The following is a 21,763-nucleotide window of genomic DNA, read 5'->3' as shown; positions in this document are numbered from 1 at the left end:
CCTCTTTCTCTTTCCATGAGGGGCAGTTCTGCCGGCAGCCTGCAGCGTGCTAGTGTTTGTTGTGTGAGGGGCCGGCTTTCACGTCTGTGACTGTGAGAGAAGAGCGCAGTGCAGAGGCTGCCGCGAGACCGCACGCATCGCCCCCTGACACCGCACACCGACAGCCATCACCGCTGGAGCCCCCCGTCCATCTCCCACCCACCCCAGCCATGTCTGTGCAGGTAGCTGCCCCTGGCGCCCCGCTGCCACCGGAGACGGTGTCCGGAGCCTCTCCTGCCGCCGAGCCCCCGCTCAAGCCCATCCTGGCTGTGACCCCCGCGCTGTCTGAGCCGCCCCCGCGCACCAGCCCCGCACCCCCGATCTCCCCCGCCGAGCCGTCGCCTGCGATGCTGCTGCTGCCCCCGGGGGGCAAGGGCGCCCAGCCCCCGGCCTCTGCCCTGAAGAGGAGCGAGCACCCGCACCGGCACCACCGGCAGTCGGAGGATGCGAGGCTGAGCGCAGAGGGGGGCATCTCGGAGGCCCCGCGCACCGTCAAGAAGGTGAGAGTCTAAGGCCTAGAACTCAAGGAGAGTGAGATGTAAGGGGGCTGGGGGCTGGGGGGGGGGGGGGGGACGACGACTGGCCCCCGGTAAAAGATAACTTAATCTGAAGGTGGAAGGAAATGTGACTGTGGAAAGAGAAGGGGTGTTGGGGTGAAAGGACAGGGGGACCCTGCGAATGAAAGGGAATCGAAGGCTGAAAGGAGAGGTGAAGGCATTGGCGTGACAATAGCCCCCGCTGTGCGTGGAAGGGGGCCCCAAGTTCCAGGTGGCCCCCTCCGGCTCTGTGCACGGGCGACAGGCACCTGGCTGGCATGGGGGCTCCTGCCTGGGTCCGGTGCGTGGGCGCTGCACCATGTACTTTGCAGGGTCCCCTCAAGGTACGTTAAACCATAGGTTAGGGATGGTTCCTTCTCAGAGGATGGAGGCGGCTGGCGATGAGTGAAACGGTTTGTGAAAGAGAGGAAGGGGAAATGAATGAGCTTAATTTGATGTGACACTGTATTTCTTCTAACTACAGCCTACGGAGCATCTTTACAGACACTGATGAAGATAGTGGACACTAGGTTGATGTATGGGAACAGGAGATGTGGGACAGGGCAGAAGAAAAAGGTGATGTTCGTGGCCAGTGCGGTAGGGTAGGAATGAAAGGCAGGAGAGTAAGTGGAGTTTTGGAGAAAATGAAATTGAATAAACAAGAGTGTATTGGTATGTGTACATGAATGAATAATAGGCAGTACATAAAGGTTAGTGGGGGCTCGGTGTAGAAGGCAATCCACACTGTTGTGACTTCCAGAACCTTCAAACAAGGTACGGAGACATACATAGTCGTAGTTGTGAGGAGTGGGCAGAACTGAGTATGGGGCGCTGGGCAGAGACTTTGGGTGCAGTGGCGTTACTGAAAACACATAGGCGATCACAGTGAGCCCTGTGCTGAGAGGCATGCGCTCGAGTGATGTTTCACCACTGTAGAGCAGTGGTTCCCAAACCTTTGACTCCTGAGGACCCCCATTGAGTCACCACTGGAAGCCGGGGACCCCCAAGCAATCTGTATGTGTTAATTTCAATTTTTAAAACAGTAATTTAAAAAAAAAAAACACACGTGTGCACACAAATCAAATACTCAAAGTACTAAGGATTTTGGGGCCAGATGTACGACCATTTTATTTAGTGCCTCGCAATTGGTATTGAGAGTCGCTAAATGAAATGTAAAACAGTGTGTTTAACACTGTTTAGGATTCCTAATGGGTAGCAAATTGCGAGGCTCATTAATATTAATGAGCCTCTCGCAATTTGCGAGCCCATTGGGAATGCCAGACCTCCCAGGGATGGTGGCCTGCTGGGCTCAGCAGACCACCATGTCTGGGACTGCTTTTAAATAAAGCAGTTTAAAAAAAAATGTAGCCCGTTTTCCGTGCATTTAAAAAAAAAAAAAAGAAGATTAAACGTTTTTGTTTCATTTTTTAAGAGCAGGCAGTGGTCCCTGGGACCCCAGCCTGCCCTTAAAAAATAATTTTGCATGCGACCACTTTGCTGTTCCTTTTTCACTAGATACTACCAGGATAGTATCACAGACCAGAAAGGGTACAGATAAACGGACACGCAGTTGGGGGAAAATTAATATGCCAGAACTTAATAAACAATTATTGAGGACACTTCCTAACACTGACCTACCTCTCTCTGCACTAAACTGCGCAGTTGGTTAGTGGTTAAATAATGCTGTTGATCTCACCCTTCCCTTGACATCTAAGAAAACTATGCCTCATCACCCTCCTGCACCATGGTTTTCCGACAAGCTTAAGTGCCTTCGCACTCAATGTAAGACTCTAGAAAGAAAGTGGAGGTATAATTATTCCCCTACTCGCAAAGTAGCATATAGAGAAGCTCTGAAGGGCTATCATAAAAGCTGCAAAACAGCCAGAGCAGACTTTACTAAAAAAATAGTTGCAGATGCACAAAACTGCCCTAAGGTACTCTTCTCAGTTGTAAAAAAACTGACAGGAGCAGACTCTATTCCTGCGCTCCCCGCGCTTGATGCGGTTCAATGTCAATCCTTAGCTGACTTTTTCATCAAGAAAGTCGACATGATTTATGATCTTTTCACCCCGTCACCGGTGGTAACATCTTCTGCATCTGGCTCTGTTCAGTCATCTGCTAGTGTCGATGACGGCGCCAAACTCTCTGTATGGCAGCCACTAGACAATGTTTCTTTTTCTTCTTGTCTAAATAGTGTGCACTCTGGTTCTCCGTGCGATGCACTTCCAGTAAAAATACTGAAACAACTAGATTCCTCCATCCATCAGATCTTTGTTAAATTGTTAAATACCTCACTTACTGAGGCATATGTCCCCCAGCCATGGAAACACGCTATGGTAGTGCCCTTGTTAAAGAAGACTGGTGCTGATATTTTGAATCCTGCTAACTTTCGCCCCATATCCTTGTTACCCATCTTTTCTAAAGTGTTGGAGAGACACATTAATACCCAGCTTACTGAACTGGTGGAAAGTTCTGGCTTCTTACTCATCCCAGTCTGGTTTCCGGTCCCGCCACTCGACCGAGACTGCCCTTCTTGGGGTAACAGAGAGTCTCCGACACGGTGTCGATCAGGGTGAAACTATGGCGCTCATCCTGTTGGATTTGAGCGCAGCTTTCGACACTGTGTCACATTCCATCCTTCTCGACTCTCTGCGGTCTCTCGGTGTGACTGGTATGGCCTTAGCCTGGGTGGCCTCCTTCCTTGGTGAGCGAACCTTTCAAGTGTTCTCTCCTAAGGCTGCATCAGCGGTTTGTCCATCAGCGCGGGGTGTCCCCCAAGGGTCAATACTCAGCCCCCTATTGTTCAATCTTTATGTAAAACCCATGGCTAACATCGTAGAGCAGGCGGGGCTGACTCTGTTCTCTTACGCGGATGACACCCAGATCGTCTTTTCCCTATCAGGGCGAGACGAGAATAACCCCTCTGCACTAAAGTCGGGCCTCGCTCTTGTGGCTGACTGGATGCAGAGGAACTGTCTCAAACTGAATGGGGAGAAGACAGAGGTGGTCATTCTGGGTAAAAATAAGAACCTCTGGGGCCCTCAGCACTGGCCAAATGAGATGGGTTCACTCCCTGTACCGACACATGCTGTACGTAATTTGGGTGTCCAAATTGACGACAAGCTAACAATGAAGCAGCAAGCCACTAAGGTCGCAGCAACCTGTTTTTCTACTCTTAGGTGGCTACAAAAGATCTTATGGATGCTTCCCATTCCCTCCCGTAGGACGGTTGTCCAGGCATTGATAACATCTCGCCTGGACTATGGCAATATATTATATCTGGGCGCTGATGTAGCCACTGTTAAAGTATTGCAGGTTGTACAAAATGCAGCTGCGCGACTTCTGAAGAATGTTCCTAGAAGAACTTCGGCATTATCTGCCTTGCATGATCTTCATTGGCTTAAGATCTCTAGCCGCATAAAGTTTAAGACACTGTGCTACATGTTTAGAATCAAGCAAGGCATTGCACCCACATATCTACAAAAGCTGGTGCAACCTTACAGGCCCAAACGTGCCTTAAGATCTTCGGAAATTGGGAACTTCATCATACCAAGATTTAAGCTGGTAAGGATGGGGGGACGTTCTTTTTCCTACCTTGGTCCCAAATATTGGAATGCCCTGCCCACAGCCATTAAATTGGAGACCAGTCTTCTTCGCTTTCGTAGAGCACTGAAAACGCTGTTGTTCACATAATTAGCTGGTTCCAGTATTGCTGGCTTATTTGACATCTTCTTCTCCAGTCTGTCCCTAGCGCCGGGAAACCCACTGTGGGTAGCTGTGCGTGGTAAAAGTTCAAATAAATAAATAAATAAATAAATTTGCAAAGGGGACCCCTTCCCATTTGCGAATGCATTACTATCTACTTGAAGTAGGTGATAATTGCGAGTGTTTTGCGACCGCAATTGCAGTCGCAAAACATTTGTACATGGTTTTGAGACTCGCTATTTGGAAGGTAATGCCCCTTCCAAATAGCAAGTTGCAAAACCTATTTAGCAAGTCGCAAAAAATGTGCGACTCGCGAAATAGGCTATGTACATTGCCCAATAGGTTTTTGCATGTGCAAACGGGTTCGCGAACCCGTTTGCGCATATAAAAACAGTTCGCACATCTTGCCCAAAGTATTTTATATTGAAGGAATACCCCTCTGTCACATGTATTTCCATCTCTCATACCATTGTAGCATGTCAGAGCACTTTACAACACAAACATAGAGACAATGAATCATACATGTAAACCAGTGTATATAAAATGTTACATAAGGTAAAGGGGACTACAAGGTGTAGTGTTCACATGTCATTCATATTGGTAGGCATTTTTAAAGAGTGCTTGGTCTGGAAAAGCACAAACTCAGGATTCAGAACACAACACAGTGGCTAGCATTGACTTTAACATGAAAAATGTATTTCTTCCCAAATAAATCTTTTTAACAGCATCAGGATAATGAATTACTGCTAAAAAACATAAGTTACTAACTGGTACCATGCAGTTTGCAAGAAGCTCTTTGATGACACCTTATAGGTCCCTCTGCTAGATTATGATTGTCACTTATAAGTGCACAGTAACAAAAGAATCTCTGTGAGAAAAGCAGTAACCAAGGACCTATACACATAAAATCTGCTTTTTAAAATGCATGTTACACGTTCTTTGCAGTAGGCACATTAACCCTCTGTGCTACATTAGTTAAGTCAAAGCTGCCACTGAACAAAACTCTCCTCTCTCTCCAGCAGGTACATTAATCACTGGCATTATCTTGACACTTTTATTGTTGCTCGAACTCTGTTAATTATACTAGAAAATTTGCTGTGCTTTTAAAACTGCTGCCTATGGCCCCCCTGGGAATGTGTCACGGTCCCCTGGGGGTCCGCGGACCCCAGTTTGGGAAACACTGTTGTAGAGGAATGACCGCTTTCACGGCGACTGCAGTGCCATTGATGTTGCAATGAGCATCGCGTCCTCCTCCTCTACCAGCACCACTACGAGACTGTAGCGTCGCGATGGGCACAGCCCGGGAGCTTTAATGTGCACTTAAAGCGCAGATGGCACACCTTGCCGCCCTGCAGCACCCTTGGCCCATAGTCATTTCAGAGACAGCAAGAGGTGCTCATGTTGCCTACAAGTTCCGACACTATGGGAACCGCAATGGTCTGAGTGTACGGTGTTGAGGTAAGGGAAGGGCACTGGAGGTATTACGTGGGGACTGTCTGGTTGTAGAAGGGGACATCAGCGGCAGTGTTTTAAGGCGGAGACAATGCCGGACAGTGGTGGGTTCCTGTATGCGGTAGAGTTTATTGAGCTAGATTTGGGCCGCCGAGTGAGATGTGCTAGCTAACTTTGTCCCTTGCCAACATCGGAATACGTTCAGCAGTGTCAGCGCTTTGAGTGCTTTCCATTTATTTCTTCAACCCAACCTTCATGGGGTGTGGGAGGTCTTTTTCTTTCAGTTTATCTAACTCCAAAACAAATGCCTTACTTAAAGTTTCATCAGCATACTTTTTTATTCTTCTTTTATCTTAGCAGCGAGCTGGACCTCACCATCTTCATGTCAGGGAACATACACGCAAGTCATAGTGTGGGGGAAGATTAATGGTGTTATTAGATGTTGGCAGTAAGAGTACACCTTGGAAGCAAGCATGAAAAAGTGGTACATGGTGGAAGTTCGATCGGTGCAATGGTATAGCATGAGGCAGGGCCTAAAATGGTATGAGACTGTAATAGAAAATCTTTTGTGCCCATCAATGGTAGTCGCAGGTGAGGACAATAACAGTACCATGGAGACTGGAGTGAAAGTGCTGCTGGACGGTGTAGGGGCATTAGTGTGACATGGGCCAACAAAGCCGTAGCGTGGGTGCAGAGCAATGGTGGTATATTGTGGGGCAAGTACAATTATGGTATGAGGTGAGGACAATAAGAGTATTTTATGGTGCAAAACTATAGTGGAATGAAGTTGCAGGTGAATAAGAAATAAAATGTGGCAGTAGGGCGTTACATTATGTAGGAGTGAAAAACAGTATTCGAGGTAGGCACCAGTTGCCTGTTTTGGGTAGAGCATCCAAGGATAGGCAGTGGAGTAAATGAGGAATGTGGTAATGTATAGTTTGGTTAAATGTGGTGGCATATTCCGACAAACAGTAAAAATGGTGATGGTGCATGGTTTGGGTTGTGGTAATGATAGAAATAGATGTAAGAACACACATTATGAATTATGTTGTCCTCTGCCCGCCTTTTATGATGAAGATAAGAACAATCACGATCTTCAGCAAGTAAGCCGGACTAGAAAAAACATTAAAGCTTAGAAGTCATCATTAATTTATTAAAGAACACAAACTTTGTAAATCTATTTACAAATGAGGTGGTGGAGGGAAATGTAACTAGTAAGCAACAGTAGTATTTACGAAGGTTCAGTTACCTCTCATGAACAGAGCATGGAATATTAACTGGCCTTATTTGTTGATAAATGTTTTGGACAATAGCACTATTGCTGGAGACTATAGTCCTGTAGTGGCGGCTGGTGACGTTTGAAAGTAGTGGGGCGTAAAAGTTTGAGGTGAGTGCTCGGTGGCGCGTGAGCGAGTCTGACTGCCATAAGGTGGGTTTGTGGGGTCTTTCTCGCCATTTTTGTAATCACACTGACTATCCCCAGAGCTAAACTAACCCAGCCTATCAGTATTCAGATGCTGATTAAGCCGCTGTGTAATATCTGAAAAAACTCCAGGTGACAATGGTGAACACTGCACAGAGATGGTACCCTGACCACTGAAGCGCACACGGTAATGGATAGACACACAATGCATGCACATGTGAGGTATTTGGCCTCTGTGGGTAACAACAAAAGGAATGGGGGCGATTGACAGCCTGAAAACAGGCAACATATGTAGGGAACAAGCCCCAAGGCATCCTATGTGACCCAAGAACACCACCCAGCATGGATGCAGCAATAATGGAGTACACATGTAAAATGAATAGCAGATGAAGAGAGCAGTGCCTGAATAAACAAAAAACAGTAATAAACACATTCTTGAACGAAATTAATGAATTTACCAACCAGGAAAGAAACACTAAAATGCTAATTTAAAGGGTACGACTCCAGTCCATAGCATCCGAGCACCTCGCAGAACATGTCACTACCAGTGACATCACACAGCTGGGTCCTTACCAAGGCTGCACACCCCACCTCTTAAAGTACAATAATCTGCATAAACTAGAATCATTGAGGGAAAACAAACCATGTGACAACACCATGTTAATTTTTAAATAATTCTCTCTGTGGTATTTTAGAACAAGTCCTTGCGTGCAGGTTTGTGTAACTGTGCAGTGCTGTTTACATTCCACTCGCACAAGAAACGGAACTAATAAGCTCTCTGATTTGTACAATTAACTTCCTCACATCTGTGGCACAGTATGACCCCAACTCCCAGTGCACCAAGCATATCAAGGTGTCCTGCAGCACCTTGATCTCCTGGGCCAGATTGGCGAAGAGCAACTGCAGCACGGGAACCATGTTTAGAGCAAATAAAAGACACGAGCGAGCAACGAGTTTACCGCTGCTGTAGTTCTAATTGACCGCGCTGTAAGACTGTGGGTGGGAAAGCAATATTAGAGGGGACGAGAGAGCAAACAAGGGTTGTATCCTGAACAATGCGAGCCTGTGCAAAAACTGTTTTCTGCAGGTGCATTTATGTGATTTATGCTCTAATCACAAACCCTTTTTTATGATCAGCGCTGATGTTTACCTTTTCATCAGTTAGTTAACATTTCAAACGGTTCCTAACTGAGAATATACTTAAAAAATAGCAAGACCTGTTTACTGACATATTCTCAGTAAGGAAAAACTATCATGAAAAGTGGACTAACGGACAAATTGCCGGGGCAAAAATCATAGGAACTCCGCTGCAAGTGTGGCACTAGAGGAATTCAAACCTATTGTTGCCCACGCGCACTCTAGTCTCTTCATGGTCTAGCCTCCCAGAGGTGTTTGGTAGTAAGAAGGGAGTGTGACCAGAGACAGCTGCACAGGTGAGGGGAACATCAGCTGTCATGAACGAAGGAATCGGCACAGACAGTTTGAACTTCAGGCCAGCTCCAAGGGCGGCAGAAGTTTAACCACGTACAGTACACATATTTATATACCCTTATTACAGCAATTTTTATACTGCAAAGTAAACAGCATTACAGCCCAATCCCACCCAACAGGGATTTGAAACGGTAAACAGCACACTTTTGATGTTGTTTTTTTACCTTCTTTTTTTACACACGGGCGGTGCCTGCTTCAGCGTCTCTGAGGCCATTAGGCCAACACTGACACTAGCGCTGCCTGCCTTGCTGCGGGCTTGCTGTGAGGCCAGGCCCGGGCCTGAGCGTGGCATGTAGTCAGAGAGATGACGAGTGACATGGTGGTGGTCAGATTGGGAATGAGGAATAAATAACACCACTCGTCTCAACTGCACCTGCACCGTCCACACTTCGATCTTCGTCGTCCTGGAGGCAAATACGCAGGAGCTGGAAGTAGATTTAGACTCCAGCGCGGCAACAGGAGTAGGGGTCCATCACTGCAAGGCATCATATTAAAGCCCTGCAGTGATTGGTCACGAACCTTGGAGCCTGAAAAGATCTCTCCTATCCTCGCGCTGCCTTCTGTTCACCAGAGATCTGGCAGTCAGCCGCCCACCCACGCACGGCAGCACCACCATCCTCGTTAACTCAGCCAATCCTGGCGCAGCATAACATCGCCACTGCGCCAGTATTGGCTAAAGAGCAGGGCAAATACTGCCCATAATGAGACCCGGCTCCCCCGGGTCTCTGTCTGACGGCTAAGGGAGGAGGAGGAGGAGGAGGAGGAGGGAAGGGGCTATTGCCTGTGTGCGCATGCGTGGGCAAGTCATAAAAATGACTTGTCCTAAATGCGCACACTGCTGCCTGCCACGGACGCTGATAATCACAGTGAGTCACACGCTGCACTGCCGCAGGCCCGCCCCCCACACCTTCCGCGATCGCGATGATGTCACGATTTGTGACTCCGGCCTCAATTATGACTGCTCTGTCGGCTATTCTTGTGCACGCTCATAATTTTACTTTATACTTATTACTTTTTGCACAGTGTGCAGTGTGTCAGACCAGTGACAGCAGTGACGGTCGTCCATGGCTAGTGGGGCAACGCCCCCAATGGACGAACCACCACTGTAGTCCTGTTCCCTTAGCTGTAGAAAATTGATGTACTTTTTACCTTTTTAGATAGGCATTTATCCAGGCTCTCCAACAAACTATTCTATAAAACTGGTGTTAATTTAGATCCTGTTGGACTGTATTCAGTGTGGTGAAACCTTAGAAGTGCATATTTTTGTGACATAGTCTTAAAAAAGGACATTGTTAATAGTTTTCTGTATTTCCTTTTTTTTTTTTTAAATCGTAAGTAATTCCGTCTTAGTCCAGAAATTACTTTGGCCCTAGGTGCATAACATTTCCAGACATATACGCCCTTTATAAGATTGCGATGACCTGTTAATTTCTGTGTCACTGCTAATCCCTGGCATTTCTTGTTCGAAAGTAGCCTGCACTCGTAAAATCACTAGACACTTAGGGGCCCATTAGGATGTAGGGCGGATCGCCACTGCCCGCATGGCGGTGGCGATCCGCCCTACATCCTTCACCGCCTGCCACCCATTTACCCCCCGCCATATTAGTGTGGTGGGGGGTACCGCAGCGGACGGGGAGTCCGTTCGACGCTTTCCACCCGGTCGACTTGGATTTAATATGGTGGCGGTGTCTGCTAGACACCGCCAGCCATATTAGCATGTGCGCGGAAACATGCCGCCACGGAAAGGCATGCGAAGTCCTCTTACGGGGGACCCTTTGCGAACCCCCAGGGTATTGGGGGGTGCACATGGGGGCTTACCTATGGTACCCCCCTGCATTGTCATGGTCATGGTGGCAGGCACCTCGCGTGCCTGTCACCTTGTGCATGACAATGCACGCAGTGCATTCCCAGCATTGTGGCGGGCGGCCACAATGCTGGGAATGGAGGATGCCCCTGCCACGGTGGCAGTGGCACCCTAATTGTCGGGGTGGGACCGCCGCACCACTGGCGGTCGGTCCCAGCACCGCTAGGGTCCGCCCGCCATCCTAATGGCCCTCTAAGTTATTTGAATAGCATTTTTTTGCCACCATTAGGTTGCCTTAAAATGCTTAAGCAGGCATGCGAGATGCAAAAGAGCACTAGAAGGAATAAATAGTGAGATAGATTAGTAGAGGGGATGAGGAAGGTGTTGTGTGGATGCCATATCCCAAAATTCGTATTTTGTCAGCAGAAAGAGCGACAGTGCATGGTGGGAAGGTGGCCTGAAGCTTTAGGTCGGTGGGTAGAGAGGGAAAGTGCTAGTCTGGTCTAGATGTGACTGGAAGATGAATCTAAGGCAGACAGATTTGGCGCCCAGTTCGTGGGAAGCGAGCGCTTGCTAACACCTGACATAAGGGTCTCTTGAATAATTTGGGGTGAAGTACGGCATAAATGGCAGATTCGTAAAAACACACACCTTGATATATTTCAATAGCAGATACGTCGTTTGCTATACGGTAGTGCTTTGCTAGTCGAATATGATTATGTATCGATCTAAACGTGGTGAATTTTATTTAGTACCTAACCTGTTCAAATTTGTTATTCTGATTTGAGGTGGTGGTGGAGGCTACGTGTTTTTAAACCGCAGTACATATGGGTATTTAAAGTAGTCTAAGGGAGCATTGTTCAGAGGGGGTAAGGTACTGAAAGGGCTGTTGTGTGGCGCCCACTGGTGAGATGTGAAATGTCGCGCCTTTCCATTGTCACTTTTGTGACAATGGATTTGCTTATCTCCCATAATCTAAGGTGCTGATCACAAAACTGGCGAGGAGGATTGTATTCCCGCAGACCCGTTCTCTAGCCGTTTGATGTTGCTTTGTGAGGTGTTTGGGCGGATTGAGGTGAAACATTAACGTGTGTCTTTGCGGAAAAGTCAACACCTCATATGTGCTTGTTCGTACCGCCCCCGGTTGACGGCGGTATTGGACCAATTGTGCATTGTTAAAGAACAGCTAGCCCCCTTACTATGCTTGTCGAGGTTCAGGTAGGGGGTGTAGGGAGAGAAGCTCACATTTAAATTATCGTTTGAGCGACAGTCTTCGCCCTTCGATTGTAGTTAAAGGAGTATTGCAGTCTTGGCCTCCTTGGTTATTGTTGATCTTGGCTCACCTTTGCTGTCTTCAGTATGTGCTTTGCTCCCCCCCCCCACCGTTTGTTACTGTAGCATAAAACAGCCTCTGTCCTAAGCAGGGCACTAGGATTGCACAGATCCCTCATTATAGCATACTGGAGAAGGCCCGTCTATTTGAGGGAACGCACGGCACTTGATTAGCGACCACATTGCAAGGATAGCTCTGTTCAGACACGGGCAATGTGTACAAGTAGCAGTCAGACGCCTCCCTACTCATCCTCCCCACCCGCCCTTTGTAATTAATGTCTGAAATTTAAAGCAGCAAACTCTTTTCACTGTGTTCTGACTGGAGACAATGGCACTCGCTCACAGCGTTAATGAAAGCCGTGGGTAAGGATAGCTCGTGATGTCTGTGTGTACTTTGGTGTGATGTTGGCGGCAATGATATCTCACAGATGGGGTGTTGCGATTCTATCGAAGGATTTACAAGTTACCAAGTGGGTTTTCTTTCACCGAACTGCAGGGAACACAACTGTCCCGAAAGACTGAAGTAGGCTGCAAAATATTTTTCAAACTACATTCTTTCAAGAGGTACTGTGTAATAATTTGGGTTATCCTCAGAGCCACTGGATTTATATGGCAGGGGGGAGCCAAATTATGCGGCAGGGTGAGTAAATTATACAGCTAGAAAAGGAAAATTATACAGTGTAATGCGGCATATTTTGTACCAGTATTACTTATTGTGTCATTTTGACACTTGTTAACACTGTCTGGGCATTGGGTGCACCACAATTTAACAACCACATATAGCAATAAACAACCAGTGTACCTTTTCAAACAGCCTTTGACTGCGTGGCAACACATGTTGTTGCGTTTTGAGTAACCTTCGAAGTGTTTGAGCTAGAAACAACTTTTTAAAATTCAAAATCTGGAGAGCATGCAGAAGATGACGGATTATGTGGCAAATGCGGCTAATCTATAATTATGTGAAAATGGTTGCGGCTGCATAATCACATAATTCTAGTGACTCTGTGGTGTGAGGCCTGCACAAGTAATATGTCCTCCGCTTTCCTTTACTGGGGATCAATCTACCCATTGTCGCATTTGACTCTTTCACTGTAGGGAAGCAGAGCAGTCCTACTCCTCAAGTGAAGTGATGTGGGCTAGCAATCACCGTTCGCTGGCATGCAGTAATAACACTCAATAAGTGATTATCCAGTCTTTATAAAAGGAGAAATACATTAATTACATACAAACTACTAAATACTGCTCATTCATTAAAAAAAAAATCAGTTTTATTTTTTTTATTTTACAGAGTTTTATATAGCACGAACTAGACCCGAATTGTGTATCAGAGCACTTTACATAGCACCAGTTGCATTACATCAGGAAGCATTCATTTTTTTTGTTCGGCACGGGGAGATTAAGCGTTTTGCCCAGAATCACAGGATGTTCAGCGTCATTGCCGAGACTCTAACCCAGATCCCCAGATTCGAGGTCGACCGCCCTAGCCGTTAGGCCAACTCCTCTCCTCTATTTATAAATATATACATACATAAGGCAGATAGAAATACCTCAGTGACACTATGAAATCACATTTAACCCCTAAAGGGTTCTGATCCCCAAAATTACAACCTCTCCACTTACATTGTGAGGTTCTAACTGATGTATCACCTTAAACAAAGCACTCCCATTGGATTTGCCAAAGGTCCATCATATTAAAAGATAATCTATATGTTAAAAACCACCATTGTCACCATAATCAGTAACTATGTGTAAATATCCTTAAGGATAATAAAGCATTTCAACGTTAATCAATTATTGTCGTCAGCATTATGCTATCAATAAAGCATTTGAAGTAAATATCAACATCTCTGTACCTGTGTTTTTATACACCTCATGCCACATAAAATGCAGGCATGAAAACAGTCTCTAGAAAGCGCCGGACTCCTATTTGTGGAGCAAAAGCTGTAGTCAAAGAAGTGCTTGAATTAATAGTGAATATCCTGGCTGGATCCAAGGTTCTTTGACCTCGCAAACATAGTGTCAGTTTATAAAAGTTGACGAAAGGGGGACAGCTGCGTTCATGCAGCTCCAATCACATTCTTAATACTGTCGATGGTGCTTGTCATTCTGGGGCAGGGCTTTATGGGGGGGCTCTCTCCGTGGAAGCAGTGAATATTTTTACTATAAGTCTCTTGCTGTGCTCGGGAGCCGACATGTTTAAAAAAAACAAAAAACAATTTTATTTTAACAGGCGCCCCTACCACCCAGGGCACCCCGATGTCCGCTTTTAATGTTGGGGGTGCAGCCACCCACATGGAGCTCCTGTGCTACGTAGGAGCCAGCAGTCTTTTCTGCTCTTTCGCCTGCTCTCCCTGCCCACGCTGTCCTCCAGTAGGCAGAGAGAAAGCGAAGATTTTCTCCCCACCCCTCAAACAGTGGACTGAATGAGGGCCCCCACATGTCTTGTTCTCGGTAGTGGGCGGCGGAGATCCCCCGGGACTGACTTCTAGGCTCGGGGGGGGAGCAAGTGGAGTTCTCAGGATTCAAAGACCCTGTCAGGAGGGGGGACACACACAAAAATACTCTCACACCCCAGCTATAAGCCATTGCAGTTGTTCCAGCCTACAGGCATTGAGCCACCACCCTGGTAGTAATTTCAAAATGCGCTGACGGAGCCCCCACACGCTCACTTTTAGTGTTTAAAAAAAAAAATTCGATCAGATTATTTAAAGGACCATAATTCGGGCAAAGTTGGGCCAATTGCCACGGTTCTGGGCTTATTTTTGCCTTGTGGCGAGCTCTTCCCACCAGGCCGCCTGGCCTAGAAAGTGCTCTCCTTGGTAGAGAGGTGGTCATCGAGCGACTCACTGATGATGGGGTCAGCTGTAGGCATAGTCCGTAGTCCATCAGGGGGCTTGTCCTTCCAGCTTTCCATGATGTTGCTGTTGTTGCAATCCACATCAAAATCCAACGGCAACAACTCTCCCTTGTACAAGACTTTTTAAATGGGCGTGGAAAGTTCTAGAAGCCAAGTACCCCTGGACAATCCAAGGGTGCCACATCACCCCTGTTCCCCTGGCCCAACCCTCCTGCACAGTTTGCTGTGAAAATGCAAGATGGCGCAGTCAAGAAGTCCCTGTTCACAATCCTCTGGGTGCCTCAGCTCTGCCCCTAGCTGACATCCCTGCCAGGGTCTTTCCCGCCAAAACTTCAATGGGGAGCCCCTTCCTGTGTTGGCTCCAGCTGTCTGGGCTTCCTCTTTGTTCATTGGGCTTGGGCTGTCCCAACCCTGATACAGTGTGACAGCTAATAAACAGATGCATATTTTCTTCCTTAGACGTTCCTCCACAGGAGCTGTTGGAAGCACTGTTAATTACTCCCTTTGTGGCTGGGGAGCAGAGTAATTAACGGGGCCCAGTATGGTGACTACAGACCTGGACTCTCATCCTGAGCTGAGCCAGAAAAATATGACAATTCTGCATGACCCATAAGGTATTCTGGATGACCCATGAGGTGTACCTATATCTGCTTGTAACTTGCACAATCTACCATGGCGCACACTTTCGTACCAAGTTTGATACCTTGCTGCAGGCCAAAACAAAACGAAGCTGCACTTTTAATCAGATGTCCTTTTCTGTATAAAATAATGTCATTGCAGCCAAACAGTAACCCATACTAACTTTATCTATGAGTGTCCGCTAATATTATAAGGCCTACCCCAGGTCAATATCTAACCGTGCAGAGTCCCCTCTGCGCCAAGCTACCAGTGCATAGTTACTGGGCTGAACATGAGTCTCATTCGCGCAGCCCGTACATTTATGTGCACATGTCTGTATGTGTTTAACCAGCCTAGTGATCCTTATCCTTGCTGCATTGCAGGCGGTCTTATCTTAAAAAGATACTGGTTGTAACCATGCACAGTCCATTTACCATATGATTACTGTGAGTGAGGCACAAGTAGTGAGACTCACCCACAGTAAAAAGTCCAAAACCGGGTAATCTAAAAATCTGGGCCGAACCCATTTTGCACCATTCTGCTTTGAACAGCCCTTATTGCTCCTTACAAATAAGCAACTACCTCAGTGAGCGCCTCTGGACTTTCCTGCCCCAAGCTTCTCTGCATATTTTACTATTATGGTAGCGTTCAAACACAGCAGCACAGAACTTTTCACAAGCTGGCGCTTTAGCTAGGGTACTTTTAGTGAGGCATCTTGGTATTGTGGTAAATGTAGCTCTTGCATTTATAATTGTGTTTTTCAATCTTGGCTCAACAATATACCTGCTTTCATTTAAACTGAATGATTTATTTGTCTACAGGTACTCTCCTGAAATAACATTTCCCTTGTATTAAAGCTTTGCCCAAGAGCTTTACCATGTTGGGTGGTGCTGACAATGAATGAGGCAGAATAATTCAAACGGTAAAATACATAGGTACATATTCTAGCAAAGTAGCTTGTCTGCAGCGGAGACAGCTGGCCGGGAAGGCCCCAAGTTTCAGCCCCCAGAGGCCTACAGTTTCAAAAACACAAATGCAGATTGTGGTGAGACTCAAACAAGGTCGTGCAAGTGTCAGTTCTGACACACGTGCCAAACGTTTTCAATAAGGTTTTGAATGTGCTTGCACCTGGCACCCTGCAATCCCAGCCTTGTTAGCTGATTTTATGCTTCTATTGAATATGACTTGTCTTTCCTCCCATAAAGAGCTCTTTCGATTGGCACTATGTCTATTTCAGTAAGGGCATCAACTTTTTGCTTTCTCAAGGAGTTTAAGCAGCATAGTAGTCTCAGGTCAGTAGAGGTCACGCTCGCCACCAGTAGGGAAGTGGAAGGGTGCCAGGCCATATTTGCACAAGGCAGCATCCATTGGTAGGAATACTCCAGACTGTTTCAATCTTTGTTTTCATAACCCTAGCCCAGCGAGTAGACATACTTTTTCATGAGAAACCATATTTTTTAGCTGCCTTCTACAAACCGCTTTTTACTTCGTTTAGATCAACCCACTTTTTACCATTATTGGAGTGTCTTGTTAATCACATTTGCTTGCTTCTTATTCAATGGCTTTCCTCCTCTTCTTGTGTTTCTTTCCCCTGGAGCATTCTTTTTTATTGTTTTGGTTTTATGACTTGTATCCGTCCACTGCTTACATTCAGCACTCATTTTTCCTTTCTTTTATTACTTCACGAGATTGCTTGCTTACTCGTGTACTACTTACCCACTGAAATACGCACACCATGCATTTCCTTTGTTTTCCTCCTCGCTCTCCTAGTTAGTCTGTTACTTCTTCTACAGCCCCATGTTCTGTATTGCTTACTTCCTCCCCTCCCCAGCTAGTCTGTTCCTTTTGTGGCACCAACCTGTCCTACTTCTTATTTAAAAAAAAAAAAAAAAAACCTCCCACCCAGCTTCCCCATTGCTCCTCCCTGCTCACTAGTAACGGGCCCTGTCTCACTGATCCATTTGTGGAAATAAAATCTTTGAGGGCCTAGCAGCTGCTATTTCTTGCTGGATCGCTCTTTTCTACAAAAAGGAAAAAAATGCTGTACTGAATGTTTTTGGTTTTCTTTTTACTTTTCTGAAATGGGCATCTGCCGTAATCTAATGGTAAATAAAAACAAAATGGTTGCAGTATCGTAACACAAGTGTGGTGCTACCGTAGTGACATGATTCGAATGTGCACATACTTGAGAACACATGTATTTTTTTTTGCTGAAGCTTCATCACATCAAAACATTTGTTTTCTATTCTTTCAGATTCAGAACAGCATTACTAAAAAGCATTGGTAAAGCCAACAGGTCTATATTGGCAGTCAAAAGATGTTACCTGGTAGCTTTGCAAGTACTTCCAGTTTTTGAAAATTGCAACACAAGGTATTACACTCAGCATGTCTGTAGAAGACAGTCATTTGTCTTTAAAGGCCCGTGGGATCAGATCTAACAGGGTTCTATTATCAACCTACATGTTCAGAGCAAGAATTCTTCCACGCAGAATGGGGATAAAGATCAGACCGTTACTAGATAATCAGTTCAGTATGTTACGCATCCAGAAACCAACAGTGTTGCCAGTATGCACCGCTGTTCCAGCCCGTTATTGACATGGGTTTTAGGCCTATATTTATTATATCACCGTCTCGAAATTTAAGTGAATCCGAACTTTAAAAAACTACTAATGGATAAATTCTCAACATCAGTGAACTCCGATTATCATTCTTAAACTATTCGTCTCGGAATAACCTCATCATGGACCTTGTACAGCAATATGACATGAAAGCTCCATTCCTTCTCCTGTATCAGAATTGTCTTTCCCCCTGAAAATAAATCCTTCCCTGTTGACCTAGCAAAACAGGTCCAGAAGTCTTTCAAGTTTCCTTTATAAAAAGATTTAGTATCTGACAGCAAAGAGCGCTCTCAATATCTTTTCAACTTCTAATTGTATGCCTATTAGTGGTTATGAAGGGCACAAGTCTAATAGTTTAACTTCCCTCACGGACACACATGAGATGGAAATGCTTTTAATACTTGAGATCCGTTACATAAACCGATTTGTCAGGAGTTGTGACCAGCTTTAAGTAGCCAAAAGTGGATTACCATTAATAAGAGATTTCAGCTGCACTTTTAAGCCTTGAAGACTGTTGAGTGCGTCACAAGTTACTAACATGCAATCAGTAGTAGACCAAAATAATCCCTTACTTCAGGGTGAAGCCTCAGGAATATCCCCCATAATTCTGCCATGAAGGTCATCCACATTTAATGTAGTGTCAAAGAAAGCAGGGAGCGGCCTTGCTGATCAGTCTTGTGACTGAAAATGTACCCATGATCTATACTTCATAATCATTCAGATGTACAAACTTAGTATACTCCTGTTTGTTTGGAGCTATACACATTTGGAAACCATTTGACCAGTAACTATCACCACACATGATAAAGAAGATTTATTTTCTTATTATTGGCTCCTTTCTATAAACCATTGGATTTGAATTAACTTAATATCAAGATTTGATTAGTTATTTACCATGAATACAGGTGCACTCTCCTTGATTGACTGGCATTATTTGCACAGTAAGGCAGCAGTCCTGATGAACACCCCAAACTGACCATGTGTTGAAAAAATCCTCAACTTGTTTTTAAACTGTGTTGTATCATAACTTCCATTTGTGTTGTACATGTTCTGTGTGTGTTTCGTGCTAGATAGTTGTACTGTGAAATACAAGGTGTCTGTGTTTTTTTTTTGGGGGCGGGGGTTGTCATCTTGGCTGCTCTTGTTTATCTCACATGCTTCTTTGCTAAATTGTTTATGATAAGGATACTTGACATGTCAAGTCACCGCTACTGTACATTAGCTTGCTCCTTTGACATTAGATTTCCTGACTAATTTATTACAGCTGCAGAATTAACGTGTATCTTGTGTTTACTTTGCCTGCCTTGATGTAAACCCCAAATATTTTTTAGATTCAGTGAACTGCTTTCATTTCAAAACCATTCACGCATCGCTTAAATTGTTCCCTTGTGAGGTGCGACCAATCATCCATTTATTTGATAATTTTGCTTAAGACACTTGACAAGATAGGAACTTATGCACTGCACCACAGCGATCCTAAGTATCCTCCCCAGGGAGAGGCTGCTCATATGGCTGAATGGCAAGGACACAGTCAAAGTATCTAGACTAAACTACATTGAAAGGGACTACATTTCAACTCTTAGCTGCGCAGTAAAATGCGCTACTCTCAACAGGCTGTTCATTAAGTTACTGTGGGGTACTCTGTCCGTGACTCCACTTCAACTGTTTTGTGTCTAAAAGGAACTGCACTTGACTAATGTTTTACAATACCTTTATTTGTCCACTTCCTCTAGTGTACCAATCAGTCAATCAGGGTTTGTAAAGCGCGGCTACTTGCCCGTGAGAGTCTTAAGGTGCTGGGAGGTGGGGATGCTGGTCTGTCTGTGCTTAGGTGTTCAGTCGAAGAGCCAGGTCTTGAGGTCCTTCATGAATTGAGTCAGCGACGGGGATTGTCTGAAGTGGGTAAGCAGGGTGTTCCAGGTCTTGGCAGTGAGGTAGGAGAAGGGTCTTCCTCCGGTGCTAGTTTTGTGGATACAAGGGACGATGGCCAGAGCCAGCTGGGTGGAGTAGAGGTATCTGGTAGGAATGTGGAATGAGAGGCGGTGGTTCAGGTATGTTGATACTGTGTCATGGAGTGCTTTGTAGTCTTGAATGAGGAGATTGAAGGTGAGTCTTTTGTTGACTGGGAGCCAGTGGAGTTCTCTGAGGTGTTCGGAGATGTGGCTGCGGCAAGGGATATTGAGGATCAGTCTGACTGCAGCGTTTTGAACGTTCTGAAGTTTACGCAAGGGGACGCCACCCTAGAGTGCATTGCCATAGTAGAATCTTCTGCTGATGAGTATGTGGATGACTGTGTTTCTGGATTCTGTGGAGATTCACTGAAATGTCTTTCTAAGCCGGCGGAGTGGGTGGAAACACGATGAGATGACAGCACTGATCTGATGGTTGATTATGAGCTAGGAGTCAAGTATGATGCTGAGGTTACGTGTGTGTTCTGTGGGTGTTGGCAGGGTTCCCCGTGTGGAGGGCCACCAGGAATCGTTCCATGCTGAGGGTCCTAGGATGAAGACTTCGGTCTTGTCTGAATTCAGTTTGAAGCGGTACAAAAGGGGGTGGTGATGAACGGAGCATCTGAACCAATCAAACACTCACACCCTGTCAACAGATCTGGGTTTAATCCATCACCGTTCTTTAGCCCACTCTGCCACACTTCAGTTTGAAGCAGCTGCTCTTCATCCAGTTGGCGATGGCCTTCATTCACCATTATAACACACATGCAAAATGGTAGTCTGATGTGGCTGTTGTGGATCTCTGGTAATCTAGTAAACCACATAATTGAGTAGTTTCTGAATGTCACCAGAACCCGGAGGATACCCTGATTATAATGTATCCGTTATCCGTTATGGGTTGTGGTTTATGTTTCATATGACGTATTTATTTTAATGGAGGAAAAGGAATTTTTTCCCTAAACAGGGAAATATTTTTTGAAAATAGTAAGGTAAACATAGCTTGTACAGTTTGGTTCTTTAAAGTAAAAAAAAATAAAGTAAAATGTTCAGTAATGTTTTTCAGAAAGTGGGGCTTTATTTGAATACTGCTTTAATCATGTTATAATAGGGAGAATTCTGAGCAAACGGCTGACGGTGAAGCGATCTTGTTGCTCAAATGCATTTTTGGGGTTAAAAACCTGCTTGTGCAAAGGAAATCGAATTTGAGACTAGTATTCCATTGCATGGAATTTATAATTCCACCTCCTCTTTCACTGCTCTGTTATTTTACAATCATTAACTGTATGCATGAGAAAACCAGTTTGTTCTGTTTGACTCTTTTCTGTCATGCTGCTAATGGTCAAAATACGACTGTCTCAGGATCATACTGTATCAGAATGCTTCATTTGGGGTTTTTATGCAGCTTTATCTTTTTTTCTGGTCTGATGGGTCACCAACCAAACACCTGTATTCTGGTCGGATCTCCAGTCATCATCTTTGATTGGAGGTCTCACTTCTCACTTTTCGTACACCCAAGTTGGGTATTTCCTTCTAAACTTACCCTCCAGTCTACGATATTTGCTATGTTCATGCTTCACTCTCAAGTAAACTAACTCCCTTCTCCCAATTGTCCTGGAGCAGTAGCATGTCTTGTTACCTCAGGATCACCATAACCATACAAAATGTTGATTATAAAACGTTAGGTCAGGGCCACTGTAGTTATAAAGTAGAGGAGCACCAAATTATGTGGCAGGTGAAATTATATAGCAAGAAAAGGCAAATTTTGCAACTTAGTGCAGCACGTTTTTTAATAGTATTACTTCATTATTTTGTAATTTTTTACACATGGTTATATCTGGGCAAACATTTCACTTCATTAGTACCAGTTTAACAGCCAACTACAGAAACAAGCAACTGCAAGTTGACCAGTTAACCCTTGCAAAGCCTTCCACTGTGCACA

The 21,763-nt window shown here is 45.3% G+C and overlaps 1 protein-coding gene across 1 annotated transcript in view; it reads left to right on the top strand.

Moving 5' to 3' along the window:
* Positions 1-24: 24 nt before the first annotated feature.
* The window catches only part of AHCYL2 (adenosylhomocysteinase like 2), a 438,561-nt gene continuing 416,822 nt past the window's right edge, over positions 25-21,763 (top strand). The window contains exon 1 of the mRNA XM_078677646.1: positions 25-539. Within this exon, the coding sequence (XP_078533772.1) occupies positions 210-539 (330 nt within the window). The 5' untranslated portion in view covers positions 25-209. The remainder of the gene's footprint in view (positions 540-21,763) is intronic.

Source organism: Lissotriton helveticus, chromosome 1_1 (genome assembly GCF_964261635.1).
Source record: "Lissotriton helveticus chromosome 1_1, aLisHel1.1, whole genome shotgun sequence".
In the NCBI taxonomy this organism is placed as follows: Eukaryota; Metazoa; Chordata; class Amphibia; order Caudata; family Salamandridae; genus Lissotriton; species Lissotriton helveticus.
Note: the sequence above shows the minus strand (reverse complement) of the source record. Positions and strands in the feature narration are given on the sequence as shown.